The sequence below is a fragment of the Ylistrum balloti genome, unplaced genomic scaffold (genome assembly GCF_031769215.1).
Source record: "Ylistrum balloti isolate Yb309-2 unplaced genomic scaffold, AGI_CSIRO_Ybal_v1 Utg369626, whole genome shotgun sequence".
NCBI classification, from domain to species: Eukaryota; Metazoa; Mollusca; class Bivalvia; order Pectinida; family Pectinidae; genus Ylistrum; species Ylistrum balloti.
The window spans coordinates 512242-537018 of record NW_026781894.1 but is presented as its reverse complement, the minus strand read 5'-3'; the positions used below and the strand labels follow the sequence as shown (position 1 = coordinate 537018).

Sequence of the window (24777 nt, the reverse complement as noted above, 5' to 3'; positions counted from 1 at the left end):
ATATCTCTCTATGGTGTTTATGTGTGAGGAAATGGGCTACATTTTATATTATGCCCACAAACTGATCATAGCCGTTATGTACATTTGTAAGTATTTAAGATCCAGGTCAGATAACTCTTAATACTTATTTAAAACATGATATTACGGTACAGAAGATGTCTATAGCTACGACAACATGGAGCACTCAAGCCTCCTTAAATTCCTTTCAATATCTGCTTATATCCACACCTTTTCACATATTCATTCATGCAGTCATTTTCGCAATGTTCTCGTTCATCCATGGACGTTTTCCGTTCTGCGGATGACTGTACAAATGTATAACACATTGCGGGATCTTCTCTAGATGGTCATTTTATAACTGACACGTACCCCTTTATCTATACAATACGAGAAGGTTATGTCAGCCCCAGAACAATCGTGCTACAACCTAGCCGACTGCTTGTAACCATATCACTTAGGTAAGCGTCGTATATCCCGATCTACAACAGCCATCACCAGCCTGAAAGCTACATGCTACACGTGCCAGCAGGCCAAATTTCCGGGAAATTTCCGGAGAAATCGTGGTAGATCCACTATCTCATGCTTGTCTATTACCGTGTTGGCACGTTTGTACGTCCACAGCGACATGGTCATAATCACGTGACCTCAGGACACGGCGTTGGACGTATCGTATCCATCTACCATCGTTTGCAGTACAAACTTGATTGTAATTTTGTAGATAGTGTCCATGTTTTCACTGTAGCGGTCTCCGAGAGTTATTTTTACAGCCTCCAGGAAGGGTATCTCGATCGCCTGTAACAATAAACATTGAGACGTTATCATATTTAACATAACATATAACACAGGAAGCTGCGTAAAACGTAATCGGAGTAGAAGGTGATTTAAGATACGTTTATCTGTAAGTTATTGCTTATACAGATAATGTAAACAGTTTATTTTCGTATCAACTGCAGAAACGCGTCTTTAGACTACAACAATGTAGAATATTGTTCGCAGCGAAATGATATTTGATATTCTCAATTCTCTTTATGTTATGAAGAAACCTTTATAGAAACTTCATGGTTAATATCGTACAATAAATTATTTTTTTAAGCGAGGATAGGAAAGATGAAGATATGATTAGCGGTTTCCATCTTTCGTTCCCCATATTATTGGAGGTCAACCGCAACACCATATTTGACTACCAATACCATAATCAGTAATATGATGGCACGTGCCACGACACCTAATAAACTAACCAGTAAGATGATGGCACGTACCACGACACCTAATAAACTTATCAGTAAGATAATGGCACGTACCACGACACCTAATAAACTTATCAGTAAGATAATGGCACGTACCACGACACCTAATAAACTTATCAGTAAGATGATGGCACGTACCACGACACATAATAAACTTATCAGTAAGATGATGGCACGTACCACGACACCTAATAAACTTATCAGTAAGATGATGGCACGTACCACGACACCTAATAAACTTATCAGTAAGATGATGGCACGTACCACGACACCTAATAAACTTATCAGTAAGATAATGGCACGTACCACGACACTTAATAAACTTATCAGTAAGATGATGGCACGTACCACGACACTCAATTGACTTGCCAATAAGATGATGGTCCTTACACACAACAACTAATAAGATAATTAGGCATTTTAACACACAGACAGGTGTCAAAAAGAGAAACATGTATATTTGTTGTAGCATGCTTTACTGCCCCGTGAACAGCAAGGATCATTTTGAAGCGGGGCCTCCTTGAAGTAACTGATAACTACCTCACTGAGCACAATACGGGAGACACACCAATGCCATCCAGAGCAATTAGAATATAGTGTATTGCCCAAGGACACATTCACATCAGCACAACCTATTCCGTTTCTCATCTTTTTGAAAAAAAAAAACAACAACAAAAGCCAGTGTTATAGCGTACAGTGAAATACTTGCATGTACAACAAGCTTTAGTGCTAGGATGGATTCCCATCTCCCTAAAGACGTTGACTTCTATTTATATACATATGTGTTTATCGAATACTTATATCTAATATGGTACCAGACAGGATAGTACTAGGTTTGAGGTAGGGGTCTTTGGATATACATTTATATTTCAGTATGTTTTTAATAAGCAATCAAAAGTTTTTCCATTTAAAGCCTTCATAAAATCTAAAAAAAAAAAAAAAAAAGAAAAGAAAAAAAAGAATGAAATAAATAGTAGGACATCATTCAACTGAAAAAACTAGTTATCATCACTCGGGTCATGCAATAAGCCATATAGTACGTCATAGGGATTTTACCGTGTTCAAGACAATCTTTGTCGAGAAAATGACAATAAGTGTTGATGAACAAACAGAATTATTAACGCGTTCGAGCTAAAATTTCGGTCAGACGTTGATGGCAAACAAACATCAGACGTCGAGACATTTTCAGGGTTAACAAACTGCCTGTTAAAGTATCCCACTGAAATACGTTGCTGATAATTGATGACGTCAGTGTTTTCAGAATCTATATGAATTATTTTCACAAAAAAATGTGAATTTGTATCAATTGTGAATATAAAGTTCAAATGCCTTCATCTTATCTTTGTCTATCTTTATATGAATCAGGTTAAGAACGTTCTGTTAATTGATAATGGAGTGACTTTCTGGTAAGTGATGTATGGTAACTTAATTGTACTCTCTGACCATCACACATACATGTACATACTAATATATAAGAAATACATGCAATTCTTTATTTGTCGTAAATGTGTTCTCTTCAATCAATATTACTACCGGCATAACTGCAGTAAGATCTAACAAGAAATGGTCAGGAAAATTTAAACACGATGAACGAATCTCAGGATAGTCCACACCGACTTCCTTAATGTTTTGTTTAGGGTTGCCAATAGTCAAACTATATCAATAACGGTTTTGTGTGTTAGGGAGTTATTTATTTAAAGTGAAGGATTATAAAACACACTACAACAGCAACTTATGTCCATACTTGTAAACATTGTACAGAGATAAAGCTGAGCAGCCTGTTTTCGACAGGGATCTAGTGTATTTCCTTAGACAAGGAATCTTGGCTAGTTGTTGACCACAATCCAGAGATATCGTGACCGCATAACTTTGGCGTCTTTCCCTGTCTGGACTGTATTATTAGACGATATCGTACGCAATCCGTGTCCGAATAGCGGGGATTCTGTGGTATTGCTTGCATGCAATATATCGACAAAAATAAATCTCACTTTTTATGAGAATACAACTGTCCATGTCTGTTGTTGTGGATGGTTTCTTTTTAAAGTGTAATGAGTTACCATTGCACTTGCGTACCAAGGAGCGAGACAAGAAAGTAAATCATACGGGCACCTGCGTACCGACATCTTAGTGTCTCGTTCCTAAGTTAATGTTGACGTCGCTGTCTCTGCTTGGTATGAACAATCCTGAAGTTTGATACCACCAATATATAGAATATCTGACTGGACCGATTGAGTGACTTTTTAGTGATTTCTAAAGTTCAGGTCGCGTGGTGGTATCTCGCTCTTATCCGGAATCATCTAAAATAAGTTTCAAAGCGGATGATCTAAAATATATATTTTCCAACTGTTACATAAACCTTTAGCTGTTCTTTAATTTTCGATTTATGGACAAAAGAGCAAAATGGCCGGGCTTTATTTTAAGGCTTAATAAAATACGTATTCCGTTATTCTACTGAAATCGGAACAATTAGTTGGTAGTATGGAACTTATTTCCTTTTTGAAGGATTATTCTCAAAACGTTTTTGCGGATTTTACGTATACGTTTTCCTTTGCTCGACCGTGATTAAAACCTGCTAGATCACAAGAAAGGCGATTTCTACCATCGATTGTTTTATTGTTAAGTAACCAACATTAATTATCCAGTATCATACAACAATTTCTAAATACAACAATGCAAAGTACGAGAGTTAGACACGCGCAGTACCACGTAACCGTCGGCCATTGCAGAAGTCTTCCACAGAATTAAATTGTACAGGTTTTTGACGGTATTTTTGTATTTAATACGGTCACAGAATTCCATTTTCAGAAACCTTAATTAAACTTCTAAAAAACGAAATATGTGCGTGCTTTGCATCTATAACATCGTTTTAAGATGAAAGATAGAAATTGTCATGACGTAGAACAACAAAGGGGAGAGAATGCTATACGTGATGGGAATCTACTTATTTCGGCGCATGGCGGGGTTATTAGGAACGACATCTCCGTGATCAAGTACGTGCCAGGAGAGATCAATGTACTCTCCGTGGTGGTACAGCTATATTTACCACTAAACTTCAACACATAAACGGCATTAAACTGGCACTATAATGTATTTCTAACATCAGAAGGAAAAAATTAAATATTAAAGAAACGAGAGAAGAATAAATCAAAGCAAAAGTGCCTGCGCAGTGAAATATAACATATTAAATCATATTTATTTTAGGTCAAGCTTTGTTTGGAGTACACCTTGTCATATATCAAAAACAAGATGGCGGCATCGGGGGATTCTTTGTCAGATGTCAATGGTTTTCGATAGGTTTTCAGTACTGTGAAATATCGCAACAATGGCTTTCCTCATGAAACTAATCTACATTTTGTTGTATCCGTAATATCCGTTTACATATACATGTATATTACAACAGTTCTGCGGAAAAGTATGCGAAGCGCTATTACTAAAACCCACGTCTCTTCCCGCGAGACCTCGTATAGAACATAACAAATGTCAGATACGTTGCCACCAGTAATTGAGCTATATTATCTGCTACAGCAACCAATGCTAATACTTTAACCTTTAACCTCGATTTTCTACAATGCTAACACTATGACCTTCTGCTATACGATCGTATTGTGCCATATCGATGTATTCATGAAGAGCCACCAGGGATGCTTCCTCTCATTCATTGATTGCGCTGGTAGGGACACCAACTATTCACATCTCTCTTCAAAATGACAAATGGTTGAACTAAGGGAATTGAGACAACCATATACAACAGAATATTGTCTGAGAGCAATAACGTTTGAAAGGTTTTATTTTTCAGACCTCATTTCTTAAAAGGTGTTGCTCGTGACTTGTGACTTTTCATCTCTGCGTGAGAAAAAACAATAACTTTATCCCAGTCTTATGAAAGGACACGACTTTACAATATTTTGAAAGTATTTTGTATTTAAACGATAAGTGTGGTGACATGTTACAATAATAACACTTTGGGCCTTCTTTGAGAATAACTGTTATCGATGCTTGAAAACAGTTACCACATCCACACATATTTTCATTTAAAAGGTCCCTCCTTCCCAGGAAACATAACCCTTTCTTACCTTTCCTGGCTCGCCCCACCTCACTACTTTCACTAATCATACTTTCCCATCAACCTTCAACCAACTCTATCTTAATGCCAAAATGACCCTTTACTATCAATTCATCCAAAAAATCACCTACACTTCAACAGATATTTTCAAATAACCCTTTAACTATCGCAAACATCACTTTTTCTGGAACTTCAAAAACTAAAGAAGAAAGGTGAATTGGAGGGAGTAGTAGAGGGGGAGCATACCTACAGAACAATTAAAAGATTGGAAGCCTAAATCAGAAACAGGAAAGCCATCAGATAGGCATGCAGGTCACAGAACAACCATTCAAGGGACACAGAAAGGAACGACGTTCAGACTTCATGTTAAGCAAACAGTATGTAGAAATGGAAATATTCTGTATCCCTGGGCAACCTTCAGAATACTGACAGCGTAAATATTGAAATATAACATTTGTTTGATCTTTTCTTTTATAAAGTAGATTACTTCTCAAACCTTCACTAAGACCATGCTTGCAATTTCACATTACGTGTTTTTGAAAATAATTACGTTGCCATGCTGATTTCATGGTCGTATGTATATAGGATAGTGTTGCTACACACGAATACACGTGATTTCCCTGATGCTGGCGTCCCAAAGGTCGGTAATTTCAAAATAATATTTGTTACTAAAATAAACAATAAGGCTAGGACACATTGTTATACCAAGCTCGATATACTCGGAGGATAGATTGGTGTCACTGCCAGATACATTGCAATTGTGTTGCTAGTGTCCTTTGTCGGGTGTGGTATTGTGTTTCTGTTATACTAAGCCAGGTGTAACATCATTGTTTTTCTGGTACCTTTCACCAGGTGTGATGTTTCTGGTATCCATAGTGAGGTGTTATGTAACAATGGCGAAATATATGTACGGCTTTGTAGATGCATTAACAAGTCAACAGTTAAAATGCCGAAGTATTTCAAAAATATTCTAATGATAGAGATACTTTGAAATATTTCACACAAAATGGATTTGATGAAAACTATTATGCATATCACATGTAGCTGTGATAATTTACAGGAATAATTCTATAATGCAAATATGTTGTAACTATATAATCACGATCAAATTATGTATGCTTTTGAAATACATCATCGGCAGAAAAAAATATACCAATTTGAAAATTTTAAGACGACGGAAGAAATCACATCGTATGATCTGGGGTTGGAGGTAAAGGTCATGTGCATGAGTTCGATATTTGTACTGATTAACTCTCACGTGATCCAGTTCTTACAATGACGTACACAGTACGTACGACAATTGGATTTATCACAGCGGTCGGTAGTCTTCATCATCTATTGTCTGATCGATGGCCATGCTATCTCGATATACGACAATTGTGTGAATTACGTGCAATATCCTGAAGTTGTGAAATGTAAGAGCACAGTCAATTTTGTATCGAAGTATAATCTATAGGGTTGCTCCGTTTGGAACTCTTGTTCCAATGTATACCAAAAGAAGAAGAAAACAAAATGTAGCAAAAACCACGTGATCATAATCATGTGATCACATGTGGGCCCATGATGATGTCACAAAGGAATTATGTATGATGAATAAAAGATACAATCAAAAAGCCTAAATAATGCTACGTGTTATCATGCTTATATTTGATTCTTGCTAATACGTTTTACCATGCTTATATTTGATTCTTGCTAATACGTTAACAGGCAAGAGCAACATATGTAGATCAGAAATGTACATATATTGTAGATATGGAAGCAGTATGTTGCAGCACAGAACAGCATCAACAAATCAACTGCGGGATATTGGATCCGGACACTAGAATCTAAAATAAAAACCTTAAAAACTACAAAATATTTTGCCGTAGAGTTCGGAATGGTTGGCTATTGGATTTTGACATTTAAAAACCAAACAATACCGCCTTCAGCAATCGAAATTACAAAATAGATGATATTCAAAATGATATGATATTTATGAAAAAATTGAAACTGTACTATAATGTTTCTGGATATTAGCCAAGCCGTATATATATATACATGTATATATCGGATTCTGTTCAATGCAAATTTTCTTCAAAGCAAATGTTTAGCTTCCTCATCTACTTTAAAGTCCATGTTGTTTTGTTACTAAAGGATAATTACATAAACCTCGTTCTTTTCATCAATCTTATGACATCAATAAAATGCTACACGGACATTTTGATCATTAACACAGGGTACATGGAGGCGACCTTCGTTAAGCGTAAGTTTCCGTCGGGATTATCAAACAGTTCATTATCGAACACATTATTCTGAATCAATACTCGACAAGTGCCCGGTCTGTGAGACAACTAGTCTCCAAGTTAATAGCATCATCGCTTTGGTCACCATGGGAAGAACAATATTTTATTACTTGATTGGACGAAGTCAAAATAATTATCTAAGAAGGTGTAGTTTCTTCAGAGCAAATGACATAGTACAGCTAAAAAAGGGGAATAAGTTTCAAAACCAAAGCAATTACATTTCTATATATAACTGCTCTTGTCATTTATCAATTCAGTACACATGTACTATATATCTCTATGAAATACGTCGACAAAGGACTCTGAATCTCTGTCTACAGTATACCACCATTTTCGAAAAATAAACTTCATATGTTATTTCCGCCTAATTCAATCTGAAAGTTTCTTTAGAAAAAACAATGAGTGGAATCCGATATATTGTATTTCATAGAATTAAAAGCAACCCAACTGAATAACGAAGAACGTGATACCGGATAATGTGGTGATACCGGATAATGTGGTGATACCGGATAATGTGGTGATACCGGAAAATGTGGTGATACCGGAAAATGTGGTGATACCAGAAAATGTGGTGATACCGGATAACGTGGTGATACCGGATATTGTGGTGATAACGGAAAATGTGGTGATACCAGAAAATGTGGTGATACCGGATAATGTGGTGATACCGGATAATGTGGTGATACCAGAAAATGTGGTGATACCGGATAATGTGGTTATACCGGATAATGTGGTGGTACCGGATAATGTGGTGATACCGGATAATGTGGTGAAAACGGATAATGTGATGATAAAGGATAATATGGTGATACCGGAAAATGTGGTGATACCGGATAATGTGGTGATACCAGAAAATGTGGTGATACCGGATAATGAGGTGATACCAGAAAATGTGGTGATACCGGATAATGTGGTGATACCGGATAATGTGGTACTACATAAAATGTGGTGTTACCGTATGATACCGGATAGCATGGGTCCGAAAGATTGCAATACCGGATAACGTTGTAACACTTGATACCGTGGTAACACTGTATACCGTGGTAACACTGGATACCGTGGTAACACTGGATACCGTGGGTCTGACACACGGTGATTCCGGATAATGAGGAACGTGGGTCTATCAGTTTATGATACCGGTAGTGTGGATCCAACAGATGATGACACCGGCAGATGGTGATACTTGATAACGTTAATCCGACAGATGGTGATACCAAATAGTGTTGACCTGGCGGATGTTAATTTTGGACAACGTGGGTCCGACAGTTTGTATTGTGGAACCGACTTATAGTGATACTGGATAACGCAGATCCGACAAATGATGAAAGCAGAAAGTGTGTTTGTTTTAGGGGTTACATTTCTCATAATGGAATAAATAAAATGAAGGCAGGGTATTTAGCTCAGCGCCGAAAAAAAACAGCAATAGAGCATTGATTTCGAGTGTTGTAAGGATGGCAGCAATGTATGGAGTTAAGGGGGGGAGTGGTGCTTTACAGGGGGTATGACACAGATATTAGTTATTATCATTACAGTGTTCATAGTGAAGCAGTTAGTTTAACCAAATTTCGGGTAATGGAATAATCATTTCCCATAAAAAACCGTTCTAAATGACAGACTGTTAGACGCCAGATACGAAAAAAATATTCAGGTGATACAATCCACATGTCATTAATTAAATGATGCTCTTTATCTTTTTTGTTTTAGTCGAAATAGAAACAAAAATGAAACAGGTAATGAAAGTCTGTATTGGAAACTGTTTCGTTTAATATTCATTTCATCAAATCATAATCGTTGCGAAGTGCTGGGCCAGCTTTTCCAGTCCAGCTTGCAAATTTAAGGACTTCATCATGAGTCGATTTACTTAACCAGAGAAATTCCGGGATTTTCTTGTGGTAATTACCACGGTGTTTCAGTAGTGTTATTGAGCTGATGTACTTACCCAGAACAATTCTGACGTAAATCCCGGGATTTTCTTGTGGTAATTACCACGGTGTTTCAGTAGTGTTATTGAGCTGATGTACTTACCCAGAACAATTCTGACGTAAATCCCGGGATTTTCTTGTGGTAATTACCACGGTGTTTCAGTAGTGTTAATACGAAATCTACATTGTCAATATTGTTCATTGCTTCGTCCACGGTCGCCATGACAGTAGTTGCATGTTTCTCGAGAATATCGTCCATTCTCATTTCTTCTTCTGTCTTCAGATGACCGAACTTCGCGAAGAGCCTTTTGATGTCAGTATTCGACCGGAACATTCTGAAATAAAATACACATTATTAATCTAAAACAAAAGTATATACAGTGACTTGGCAAAAATATAAACCTATACGACATCGTCTGTTGCTGTTTACACCAATAATCTTTGATATTGAAAATACAAAATGGCGTACGCACTAAGAAGTATCAGTAAATTTAGTTCGTCAATATTGAGACAGGCGGGCTAGGTTATTTGAAATCCTTTATTTTACGTTACAAAGTTGAGTGTACGGATCAAATAACTGAAACGAAAATGTCTTGTTAAGCTCTGCGGTGGGTATTACTAAAACACTTTAGACTAAGGATATGATAAAAAATGAATGGTTCTTGGAATAATTTTATATGTTTGCTGATGAAATTATATTGTTGTATTTCCCTGGAGACGGACGTTGGTCTCCGAGTCAATCTCTTTCTTGTTCATGTGTCGCTCTCGTTACATTAACCTATGATCCTATTTTTTATACGTCCCTATGGACAGACCTCATTCGCAGAAATTGCTGACGAGGAATCGAGAAGATGCAAGATCCACCTGTATACACTGTGAAGGATAGCTATACTTTCTGTGGATTAAAAATAATTGCTGGAAGAACCTACCACTGATTAATATCAACCTCGTTTTCACAAATACATCATCTGATTGAGGTCATGGTTTAGGGATGTGGAGACAACTTCATTTCTAGCCCTGACATGCTCTTTCCTGAACATTTTGAAAATAAAAAAATATTTAAAAATCAGTTTCACTTTGATACTAAATGGTTGTTATGTTAGAAATCCTGCGTGATTGGAAATGAAGACATCAAAAAGCCAATTTCGGCTTGAGATGCAGTTGCAATATTTTTCGTCAAATTATGTGCTTCAGCTGAGTACTACTTTGAAAACCATAGCATTTTCAAGATATCTGTCATTAATGCACAAATCCAAAACCAAATCCACAACGGCATCAGTGAAAAGACATCGAAGCCTAAATTCATTAGAAGGAATAGACGTCAAAAATGGTAAGGATTTTTCATAGAATTAACGACTTCCAATCCTTTGACTTCGGAATATTATACACAGTAATGTGTCAGAAACATTTAGCAATATATTTTCTCTCGAGCGGAAAATTGATATTTCGTCTATTTGAAGGTTTGATTTATGATATTCACAATTGTACGCGTGTTGTGCTGCGGGTAATACACACCAAGAAAGATATATAATAGCCCTCGCTGTCTCGAGATGCCGTATATGAGATTCACCAAGGAGTAACCGCAGTAGGAATTCTGGAACCACTGAGGGTAAATTTTTCCGCGGCAATTTGTAGTAAAGTGTTCTAGTGCTCAAGAGCCGAATCAATTAACGTAAGGCAACGCTATTTGTTGTGATTGGATTTTGTATCCAGTAGAAACGATAAAACTAAACGTATAAAAAAAGTAACCAACCACGCCACCGTGGACATCAGCCTATTCGACCCATCACGGCAAGTTCGCGTTAAATTGTTATCTCAGATCTATCTCTGTTTATCAATCTATATATAGCAACAGGTAGTTTGACCTATGATGTGTTATATTTTGTAATGATTAAACTATATATTTTTTTATCCAATTCTCAAAATCACTCTTAGGAATAGTTTCCAATATTTTTCATGTTGAAATAATTGTGATACAAACTTGCTAGCGTCTGTGGAATGTTTGGAAATAACAAATTTGTATCGTGTTTCTGGTTTTATAGCAAGAGGAAATTGTTACCTGGAGACCATGTCATAGTGTGTAGTAATGTATTAACGACAGTCCATAAACTAATAAAAGATTCCATTTGATTGATTCTGACGATTAATGACCTCACGATATGATTAACGAACATCACGGACTGTGGTAATGTTATTATTGAAAACTTAACACATAGTTGTGATGTCAATATTGTTCGCGTTCTAACAGAGCCCTGTCTTCTCTCACACATATTGTACAGTTAGATGACTATCTCCATGTTATTTAGGTTAACAAAATCAACCGAACACAATGAAAATCGCCCACAATATCATTTACTACGGCAACATAGATCGGATTATTCAGAAATCATGTAAAATCTTGGCAAAAACGTTACATCCAGGACTTGGTATGCCTGACTAAACTAGTTACACATGATAAGACATTTTAGATCAAAAATGAATTTTCCATAAATACCCATTATATTCATCAAACCATCACAAACTTCTCCACAGCATAATAACAATAGCCATGTCCGATCCTAAGAAACCATGTGGCAATGATCTATGTAAGCAGGCGGATTAAGTCGGTGGAGAAACAGATTTGATGTATTTGAAATTGCAATACGATTATCGTGTTCGCGTCTTTGTGTTAACTAATATCCATACAGAATACTTACACACTACAATACAAAGCACGTGTTAAAGATGCTTACAACTACTGATAATCCACGAGTGCCACAATAATTGATATCAAGTTTATATTTACTTACCGTAGAAATAATACTGTTTATCATGACGTGAATCTATCAGTTACACAGACAAGAGCCTTACAAGTTATTTACGTGTTATAGAAGATATCTACATCAACAACGTATCACCATACTGTCAGATTCTGAACATATTGGTAAACAAAACAGAATTAAAAACGGCGTTATCTGAGAATAATCAATTCTACAGTTTTCAGCGGTGTTTATTAAAACCTTGACAAAGAAAATGTCTACTGATGTGAACAAGGTCAATGTTCGAGAAGTCGTGATATGATATTTCATAGGAGTGGTAGCAAAGCTATATATAATTACAGCTTGTGTGTTATCAGTAACTCACAGTGATATTAACTTCTACTGACACGAAAAGGTTACGACATGCAGATACTTTCGTGTAAGTAACATAGAAACATTGTAATGAACACGTCACTTCCGTCTCCTTCCTCCCCATCACGCCTATGTTCGTCTTTGTTAATTGGGGTGCTCTCTCGAACTTGAATTATCCGTGTTAGTCGGATTTCTAAATGAAACGATACCAAATTGAAACCCAATGTAGTCTTGTGTAAAATACCATAAATCTGTAGCGGTATATCTCTCGAAACATTGAATTGCACAACGGTATCTTATAAGGTATGCCAGCTCATTCGTTCACAAAGGTCAATGGATTGCTCGATATTGTGTACAAGACGGTAATATTGAAAAGGTTTTTCTTATCAAAGAAATATGTAGCTGTGATCTGGTTTGATCTTTGAATGTTATATCGCCATCTTGAAACCAGACAGGAGAAAAATGCAACTTTTAATGACTGAAAACAGATTCTCTGACTCCACAGAAGAATCCAATGCTTTGCGTTGAGATGAAACCATTCTTTCCTCGATCGAATATTCTAGTTTACCTGGTTATATTATCATTATTTAATCGAATTTGTTCTTGAATTAAGATTCCGTTAACAAAGTGTATTCATTGCTGTTTCTAAAGGAGTCAATGAAATAGGCGTCTTGTACCCATTTTGCTCCAAAGTACTAGGCTGAAGGAGGCTTTCTAGGAGCTTTCAGGTTACATTTATACTCGTTGACGTACTTTGAGACGCGCTCAGATAAATTATCACTTGACCCACATTTCCATCTATACTTCTTATTCTGAAACCAGAAATTACTTAATCTCGAAATGATTTGTTACAATAACACCTCCCTTTCGCCGAAATGAGTATTACAGTATAACTGTCGGGTCCAATAACGTTGGTTTGTTGTGTAATTGGGGCGAACGGGCCGCATTGAATAGTAGAGGATCAATAGAGCGGTGACGTTGATGTGACAGTATCACTCAGTTTGCTTAAGGCAATCCGATAATACAGAGCTTGTTTCCCTCAGGATGTGTGATTGTACTGTGGGGCATAAAGGGGTCATCTTGGCAGTTACGGCTCTAAGTATGAGAACCGTCGCGTCTAAACCTCTTTTACACTTCCCTGATAAAAAACCACACCTGTAATTTGTCAACGGATTTCCATATAAATCAGGTGTGGGACAAAAGTATCTTTGATTCAGGAAAATATGTTCCAATAAAGAGATTTTTTATACTAAAAAATCACTGTAAAATCACCGCACGTCGTCCTTGGAGTCAGCAATTATTTGCATAATTCTAGTTGGCATTTAAGTTGACTGCACTTTGTTTAATTTGACTGGCGTTTCGAGAAAGGAAGTGACATTTAAACAGTCCTTTGAGACAAATGTAAGGGAGTACCAGTATACCATGAACAACTGGAACGTTATTGATTTATCTCTATCATCTTGCCCTTTATCTATAATAATTCTTGATATTTTTTTTTCTTTGAAACACTAATTTAATGATAATAAATACAATTGTACAGAATTATCATCTAAACCTAATTATCCTTTTCTTGACCAGTCATTCGATACGATAAGGATAAGATAAACATAGTCATTTTACCTATCTCCCTCTTCCTCTTCGCTCTAACAAATAGAGAACGATATTAACAGGTCTTCGTCTATTCTCATCCAAACCCGTATTTTCATGCGCACGGAGCTTTTTGAACGCCAAGGGTTCGATGGGGGTCATTTCATAACTTCGCAGCCAAATTTCTTCAACTGACATCTATATAATTTTTTTATTCCTAATTTTCTATTTCTTTTTAAATCCCTCGCTGTCAAACATCTAGGACTAGACTTCATTATATCACACTGTAGTCCTTACTTTCCTACGACTAAACATCACCTCTCTTCCTAACACCTTGATCGTATATGTTAACGAACACATTATTTTATGAACCTTGACCTCATATATATATACATACCTCATCCCTATCGAGCATCTTGCATTGATAAGAGTCTAGAATATAGGGTATAAGCACATTTTATAACATCCACTATCATATTTCAACAGTAAGAAGCATTCGAGATATGCATCTAATGTTAAAGGTCATTAAAGATTTTCCGTTAACACGTTCTGGTTTACAATCACAAAAAACATTTTGTATAAGAATTTACCAAAATTGGTTTACCGATAAATTGATAAGAATTAAAATTACACTGGCTTATTGGAGACGACAGCGTGTCTCGTGGATACAAATAGTTTCTGTGCACTGCACAATAAACCGGTTATAAGTAAACTACACATTTAGCTTGATTACAAGTAAACACTTAACCGGTTATAAGTAAACTACACATTTAACTTGATAATAAGTACACTACACATTTAACTTGATGAAAAGTACACTTCCCATTAACCCGATCTAACTTTTTGCCATTAGAAATCACTACATGTTTTCAATAGACCAAATTATTTGATACCCTACCAGACATTGTAAAAGGGTTTTGAGCTGCATTGGGATTTTATTTTACAGATGTTACAAAACAAACGAAAACTAAACCATCATGTACATTATAAGCAATTTGGCGCATACTTCATGATCCAAACACTCCAGAATGGCCTCCGTTAGACTCAGGTAGTCGGCTGTCCTTGCTTGATTGGATTTTAGCTGTGAAACACTGACGTTATTACATAATTCTTCGCAGGTACTTGTGAACTCAATCAATGACTCATTGCTGATCGTGTCTTAACATATCATCAAGGAAATCAATATCAACAATACTTATTTGTATTGGATAAAAATATACAGATATTTTAACAAAGGAAAGCTTGTGCGTCATAGAAACATGACGTTTGTCAAGGTGCGTGTCCGTTTTTACTGCAATCTACATGGTGTCTTCTTGGAAGAAATAATTGATTCAATATTGAAATATGTTGGAAAGTTGCGACCCAGGTAGACCAGAAAAAAATCCATTCTTGCATAATTGTATGAGAAACAAATCCGCAGATTCATCGAGTTTCTTGTTTGTCTCTGAAAGGGACTTTGGGGAAACAATGCTTGAACAGCAGAATATCATTTAAAGACTTTGAGACCTCTGTATTTAAATCTCACTACAAATCGTTCATAGGGATTGTTTTGAAATAACCGTTATATTATCGTAGTTTTCATGGTCCCATTATTTGTTCTAAGCGCGCATTTATTGATACAAAATAATTATTACAGAATGTAAAACAGAATTAGAATTTGGTCGAATAGGGCGATCTGTTTCTTGGACACTGAATGGCAATTGTATGAGGTCAATATTTGCTCGCCGTCAATGCTTGAGTAACGAGCAGTTTGGCAGGATGAAGTAATATTGAGGAACGAATACGCGTTGGTAAATAAAACAGTCTATTTAGGGGGAAAGTAAAGAATCGTCCCTTAGTAGCAAAGAAGACCCGGGAAACGGTTGTCCGAAACAAAGATATATTTCAACTATTTTCCTAATAGGTATTGGTTAACTGTACGGTGTACTGTTTCCTGAAGGCTGTCCGCAGGGTTAGTAAGTAGCATTGGCTAGTGCTAAAACATTTTCTTGGTAATTACATACGGAACACCGTAATCTGTGTGTCGAGTCGACGGGAGTGGAGTGCTCACTTTAGTGATGTCAACGCACAGCGAACACCGAAATTTTCCTAGTCTCCGACCTAGCCCATCCCTACAAGCCTACACACCATATCATTATAAACTAACACTGTTTACCTAAGTTCATATGATTGACCACAACGACTGGCCAGAATTACATTACTGCCGTGCGAGTGCCCAATGTCCACTATATACTAAATCCACGATTGTTTATTATGTGCATCGCTGACCAAAGCTGGGGAAATCTATATATGTGATTAGATTTGTGTGACGATCTGAATGAAGCTTTCAGTAGAGCATGCTGAGTGGAGACGTGGATATATCAATAACGGGCTGGAATTTGTACGGAATCCATTAACGGATGCTTTCCTTGGCATCTTGTGGAAACTCCGGGTTTCTTTTTAGCTTGACCAGTCTCCAATCTAGGTCTTATAGGGATCTTTTTGTGGCTGTCACTATCGTATCGGGGATCTTCTTTGTTCTCAACCAATCAGGATCCGTATTGGTTCCATAGAATAGAAGGTCTTGTAACGCAACCAGTAGAAGTTTTGAGTGTGACATTTCATGACTTCACGGTGGCCTGCATCAGACAAATGACCAATAAGCACGTGCTGTTGGAGTGATTTATCCTTATGATATAACGGTAGTCGAGTTGACTACCGTACATTGTTACCATACTGTGTTCTTTGGTCTAACAACTGTTTACCAACTCGTCCCACTATCTTCGACCATATTGTACATAGAATTATAGTAGAGCGAAAAACGTTGGTCGATTCTTTACCATCTCGTACACTACGTACATCAGTGCTAGCACGATCCACGCTGGTCATTTGTCTGATGAAGGTGACTGTGCAGTCATCTAAACGTCAATCTCTAATCTTCTTCTGGTTGTGTTATAAGATTGTGTATTCTATTGACATTACCAGGAGGAAGAAAAAGTTCCGAAACATTTTGGTACCAGTTTCCACACATGTGACTATAGAAAAGTTCATAACAGTGTCGACTATCACAAAACTGACAGTCCATATGATTCATATTGATGTTCATTGTATATACATATATATGTATAAAGAATGTCATGGAAATGAAAATCGTTTTAGCCTATACAATATGGCGATATGATAACGAATGTCACATGACCCACTCCGAGGCGAGTAACGACGAATTAAAAATGTTCTTTGTTTACAATGGCTCGTGTGATGGGTTTTGGTGCTTCGTTTGATCGTTTTGAAGAGTATCTTGTTTCTATTATCATTGCCTTATATCAGTTCGTATCAAACTTGAATATTCTATCCTATGTCGGTCTGATATTTAACCGATATTATCTGAACGCAGCATAATGGCATGTTTGTAGTTCAATAGGAGCTGAAGAGAGAGCTAATTAGCCTTGCATCTGTTAGGACATAGACTATGTCACATTGGCGTTGATGTGCATGTGCAGTTGATGTGCATGTATACCCAGTGGAAAGTCATGTCATAAATACATAGAAGTACACATATTACCAATCATCATCATCATCGTCATCATCACCATCATCATCGTCACCGTCATCATCATCATCATCATCATCATCATCATCATCATCATCGTCACCTTCATCATCGTCACCGTCATCATCATCATCATCATCATCATCATCATCATCATCATCATCAATCATTATCATCATCATCATCATCATCATCATCATCATTATCATCATTATCATCATTATCATCATTATCGTCGTCGTCGTCTTCGTCGTCGTCAGTAAAAGTTATTTTGCTGTTTTTTAATAAAAGGTGTACCGTATTTCCCGATTTCCTTTCATAACCATACTCACATCGTCAAGGTCACGGTCATATACCTGATTTTTCTGCTATGACAGTAGAGTTTAATATTACAAGGCCTTTTCAGGAACAAGTATGTATATAATAACAAATTCAGGATCATGTAACATGAAATTTACATGTAAACCTGTGTTGTATTTTTAATCAATAATGTACCAGGCTGTGGACTTGTAGCACAGCGTCTAATAACAAACATCTATATCTTTTCTGCGTTAGAATATACCTGTACTGTAAAGTCATCAAGTTCCAAGCGGGATTTCTTTTCAATGTTTTCGTTAATATTGTTAATATAATAATTTATGTATTCTCGGTTGTGAAAATAAGTATGTATCCGCGACGTCAAATGTCCACGAAATAGTAACTCTGAAAAAAAACCCCACGAAAATTACCTGAATGTAGTGCGAAAAATGTGTAAGATATGCATGGACCGGATTTTGTATACAGCAGCACCTGTCATGCCATATTTGGTGGGGTGAATTATGCCCTCAAGTGCTTTAAAATCGCATGTTGCAGAGTACCGCACTTTCATACGGCGTTAGATTGGGACCATACTAACAAAATGAATTAGATAAGAGAATATGACTACGTATACAAGTATTGTGAAGCGGACACCAAAAGACGTAGATCAAACCGGAACAAGCACACCGGCAGTACATAGACGTACCAATCAACGGATAGAGTAACCTGAAACATACGGGCAATCACATCGCGCACCGGATGTTACTGAAGGTTAAACGTGTCAAAAATCTTCGCGAAACGGATGTAGTGCGATAAATCATCTGTTATGGTAAAGCTCGTGAACCGGACATAATAGACAGAACTCGTATCATACAGGCATCACAAATGTAACAAACTCTAAGCGAACCGGATATAGTGGACATCAGCACATGGGATACCCGCAACTCGAACGGTTTAACCTGTTGTAATATAAAACAGCATATGACATACGACTATAACAAACTCCATAAAGTAAATATCGTATATGATATGTGATATTCGCATCGTAAACTGGTTGTAATGAACAGCAACTTTCGTGAACCGGATGTAACATATAATACCACATTATATACTTGTAAAACACGACCCTTCTGCTATATATACTTGCAGCGACATATGACATGGATTTTAGGAACTTGACGAAGAAGACATCAGATATACTCGCATTGCGAACTGGATGTGGTATACGCCAACACATTACACTGGTATATAAGCAAAAATATGTGTATATTATACAGGAACTACATGATGTCAAGCGGAATGAAGATTACAGGTCTCCTCGAAAGCCACTGTCCTTAAACAGGAACATTGTATATAATTCAGAGTAATTGTGGATTGCGCTATTTGGAGCTATTTCTCTTAAGATATCGCAAATCACCGTTAAAGCCTGTGGTAACAGATGTATCAAGACACACATAACATGTCAAATATCGATTCAAAATAAATTTTTTAAACGAAAAAAAAAAAAAAAACATTTATCACGTTTAATAGCGTCAGATGCTTGACTACGAATCGACAGAACAACTGAACCGTGCGCGAAGATTCAGAATACAATATGTACACATATACACCAGTCATTATCTGTTATATATTCACACCTATCCCAATCATTGGCTGTGTATACATACAGATTAGAAACAACAGCTGTTTGGCCTTGATAGCACTGGTGTTATACTGGTCACGTGACATACATGTATATGTCCAAACTAACGAGGAATATTAAATAAAATAATAGCAATAAATTGTCAAAAAATCCAGGATGTAAAATGTAATTATGATTAATAGATAAAAATTAAATTTGATAGAAAATTTTGCTTTAAAAGTTTTGAAGATTTGTCATTTAATCACCTATATTTGAACTGTGATCAGATTACTAATTATCAGTGAAGCCTGATTTAAACAATAACGTTAAGAACGTCGTGATCAGGTTACGAGAACCTAACTCTGGCATGGCACAAATGCATAGGTGTACCAGATCATCGAGGAAACAGATGAAACGGGCACCGGTTTATCAGACCAGTTCGGGACCAGTTCATACACGAAACAAGACCTGAAAAATTACCCTCATCATAGGAAGCTGACAATACTGATCGGGAAAACCGCATGCTTGTAGGGCAAATAGAGTTCACTCAATACATCTTTGCATTTTTACACTGCTAACTAAAAGTCTTGAAATCAATAAATGGATACATGGACCTAATAGAGTCTAACCAGAGACAAGATCCTCCCCCATCTCTCTCCCCCTCCTCCCGCCCACTCCCCCTCATCTTTGCCGTCACATCACACCATTTATATATACCCACACATTTACAGCCAAACGTGTTCAGGATCCACAATCACGTCGAAAATCGATATACAGCACTTTCATCTAAATATACATGTACATAACCGCACCAGTATCTAATTGGGAATGGCCGCGTAGAGGGCACACCATGTAGTGATCACCACTTGTTAATGGTTTTCCTCAAAGTACACTAGATATTTTGAAACCTTTGCATGATAAGGGATCCCCCATGTGAAAATCTCACTTGCAGGTTACAGGACCCTGTTTTGTTACTTTTCAAAATATCATCAAAATCAATTTGACGTTTTGAAAGAAAAAAAAATGAAATTTTGATAAGTAAAAGACATGAATATATCATTGAATGAATAAATATGTTTGCTTTGTAATTTTCTTATAATATTGAACGTTAGCTAGTAAATTCCTTATCCTATGAGAGTATTAGATGTGTTGGAGCTATCAGATACACTCAATCTCACAGGCAATAAAAATTACTGGAAAATAGGACAATAAAATGCAGATAATGAAAACCCGGTTAATAAGAGATACTGGAGTCAATGTTAAATACTCAGAAAACAATCTCCCATCTCTAAAGAAATCTCAACATAGTTATCGTTAATTAGATAGTAAATGTATGGACAATATTTTGTCGTTAGGCTGAATGACGGGTTGTTAATTAAGTGGACATTGGTATGTCTTTAGGCTGAACAACGGGTTGTCAATGGGGTGGGCAATGGTTTGTTGTTAGGCTGAATGACGGGTTGTCTATGGGGTGGACAATAGTTTGTCGTTAGGCTGAATGACGGGTTGTTAATTAAGTGGACATTGGTATGTCTTTAGGCTGAACAACGGGTTGTCAATGGGGTGGACATTGGTTTGTCGTTAGGCTGAATGACGGGTTGTCAATGGGTTGGACAATGGTTTGTCGTTAGGCTGAACAACGGATTATCAATGGGGTAGACAAAAGGTTGTCAGTGGGCTGAACAATCGGTTGTCAGTTCGTCAATGGGGTAACCATTGGTCTGAACAATGGGAAGATAATACGCTAGCAGTGCGGAGATAATTGACTGCCAATTTAAGGTCTAAATGAACGATACATGCAGTGTAGTAAGAATATTACATTTCAAGTACCGAGAAACATCAGAAAAAAGCGATCTTTTCGGACGTCCTTGTATTTCAATAATGAAGCTCCAATAGGTCATGACTCCGAATGGAGGGCAGTTTCTAAGGATATGTTAATGTGAAAACTCGGGAGTAAGGCGGCGTTATGGACATTCTTGGTCGTATTACGCTGGTGGGAAGTAAAAACCATTGAAACTATCTAGGGAAATCAAACAAGAATGATATATTTCAAAGAATGAATATTAAATAGAGGACAACTAATCTGAGGAAAAGTAGAACAAATGGGAATCATTTTCAACGGATTATAAAATGAAAGGCAGAAATTCCGGGCAAAAGGAAAAGTCGGGATTGCGAGCAATAACAAAAAGTCAGGATGAGGACCCAAACAACTTAATCTTGACGACAAGTTTTCTGAGAAAATTATACAGATGTGAACTACGCATATTGAGCTGTCAGTAGTATTCTCAAATGGATTTGGTGGCCTTAATGTCATTTTCCCACAGACGACACGTTTGGAAAGATGTGCTTTACTTTAACCGTAATATGCTAGCTCATCATCGGATACGTTACTGGTGTTATATTGTTCATCAGGATACTCATCTTACCTACAGAATCTTAATATTATAGACATACACCGTTAACTTTGATCATTTTCTTATGATAAAAGTAGCGTTTATCTTGATAATCATTTTTGAAAGTATATTTTACCATGGTAAATTAGAAGAAAATTGTAGTTTTAATTTTGTATTTTCCTCCATACACAATATTTGTTTTAGTGACTAAAAATAATTTGAGTATGTCTTTTTGTGAAATTCGAATAAACTTGTATATAAACAGTGCATTTAATTGGGCGTTGATTAAGTGTCGATATTTCCAATATAAACCCCAGAATTGTAAAAATAGGCAATAATTAAATCAGTTTGTGTTAAAATTGTAAGAAAGATCAGTTGTCAGTACCATATCCTTTCCAACACCAATAAACCACAATGCTATACCCACACAATGACTGACATGATTCTGGGATCTAGAATTAGTGCTTAGACAACATAGGCGAGTGTTTGGCTTGCCTCTCTGTGTTAAACAGAAATCGATGAAACGCGAGTTTGCAATCACAGCACGTAGGGACTGTATTGTCAGCTATCCCTCCTGTATCCCCTCCTGCTCCAGAATCATGAACATAGGAAAAATCCCTGATCTACTGTCGTCCAGTCGTTGTTGAAAATCTGACGGACAGCCGTACTATTACTTAATAATATTTTCCATACGTTGTCATATAACTAGAGTTTTCATTTGTGCAACCCTAGTGTCAGCTTAACACGTTAATATATAGGCTAGGAAAAATACATTTGTATATTTTTTTCATTATCTTAGAGCAAAGTAAGCAGTAGTGATAAATCTTAAGGAAGTTCGCTGAGAAGTTATGGAGATCCGGTCGGAAGTACCACAAACCTCTCAACAGCGAGAACATCTATACACACTGTAGCAGACGGCTAGCGTTCGCTAAACATCACATACACAAACAGATGAATGAAAATTAGAATATGAAAGATTACCTTATAAACATTTCCACTCCCGTCGATTCCATACACCGTTTGATGCCCTTCCAAGACTTTTTAAGCTTGAATACTTGTCTAGGGTCCAGTGGCAATCGTGGATCCGTGGGAGCTGGCGGAGCAGGCTCCGGTAACTTATCCGCCATGGCCTCCTCTGCCTCTGTTAGTGACCTCGTATTGGTTTCAGGCGCAGACTGCTTACATCCCATAATTGTAATATTTCTATGACTCCACGTGCAGCGTGACGTAGTCGTTAACGATTATCGCGGTAAAATCGATAACGTGTGGATTACATATCTTTACTTAATTTTTCATACTTAAGATGATCATGACGAGGTAGAGGTAGAGGTAACATGTCTGCGGTGAAGATGGTTGAAGGTGTAAAACGATGAATTTTTCCACTAGGTAATGAGGCAGGTAGACCGCAGGTCGTTACTTTTCACTACCGCGACATTCTGGAAAGCAAAACAAACAAGCTTATTTAAAGAGAAGCTCTGTTTCATTACAATCAATATGCAAGGATTATATACTTTATTGGATAAGCCATTGAATTAATAGGGTAGCTTTAGAGTCTGTTTGCTCTATTCAAATATTGAATATCAATGCACTATGTTTGATATACAAAAATGTGTTATAAAACAAAATGTCATATCACGTTCAGTGTTGAAAGTGAAAGCCATCGGAGAAAAGTATTGTGCGTGAAGTTTTAGATGCAAGGGTATCGAAACTACTTTTGAAAATATAGAATTCTAATAGAGAATTCTAAATAGACAACGAAGGATCATTAGCACAATCTGTAATATTGATTCTGTGATTATGTTTATATAATTACCATGTCTCTCAATTAAATGATAAATTAAGTCTCTATCAACAAATCTTGTGTAATCATTACATAACACATAACTCGTTGTATTCGTGATCGTGTTGAAATAAAATTCACGTGACACCGTTTTTGTTGTTTGTACATACGATATCGTGGTCTTTCAGTACAACAGAAAATCAAAATGTGTTTGATTATACATGTACACGTGTCTATGATAAATGAAATGACTATGATCCAGCATGCTTTATCTTTTGTTTTGTAGGTGCTGAACTTAAGCCAGGTAATCTGGAGGACAATTGATTTGTTTCTTGTTTGTTGCACGTTTTTGGTAGGATCTTTTCACAGTAATTTGCAGATTCACGTACCTCACTGTATAACAAAGGAAAGGTGCATCCCATACAGACCATACAGGTAAAGTATTTTTCTAAAGAACACACAACCGTTATCTCTCTGAGAAACACAAACCACCATGAGCAAGTAGTGTCGGACCAAACATCTTACATCTTTACCTGATGCCACAATGGCCAATGTACTACTTATTGAGCTATGTCCCCCACACGAAGATATACGCCAGATGTTGGGACAAAAATGGAAAAAAATCCCAAAATTTGCCACATGAATGCAGAGGAAAAGTTTCAGTTTCGACAATTTCCCATGAACAGAAGGCAAAGAACAGAAACCATGTATTTTGTAGGCTTCATGTCAGCTACCTTTGATAAAGATAAACAACAGAGCTCGCCTTCCTTTCACTTAAATTGAACCCAACATACAAAATTATAAAACGAAAAAATATATTTGCCGTCTAGACCGTAGTATAAATATCAGTCGGCGTTTAATTTTTTTAAGACACGAAAATGAATATACAAAAGATAAACATAATGTGCAGACAAATGTAATGATTGCCTTGTGATCGATAAAACAC

General features: G+C 36.7%; 1 protein-coding gene across 2 annotated transcripts; it reads right to left on the bottom strand.

Moving 5' to 3' along the window:
* On the bottom strand, positions 1-23241 carry LOC132551730 (globin-5-like). 2 transcript variants are annotated; one of them, XM_060215872.1, is made up of 3 exons: positions 23033-23241; positions 9618-9849; positions 1-792 (listed from the first exon to the last, which is right to left on the bottom strand). In XM_060215872.1, exons 1-3 carry the CDS (start codon positions 23239-23241, stop codon positions 646-648), a joined length of 588 nt encoding a protein of 195 aa, XP_060071855.1. In that variant the 3' UTR covers positions 1-645. The 2 variants fall into 2 exon arrangements, 1 of the variants encoding a protein (XP_060071855.1); XR_009554298.1 differs by lacking the exons at positions 9618-9849; positions 23033-23241 and adding an exon at positions 9532-9599.
* Positions 23242-24777: the final 1536 nt, after the last annotated feature.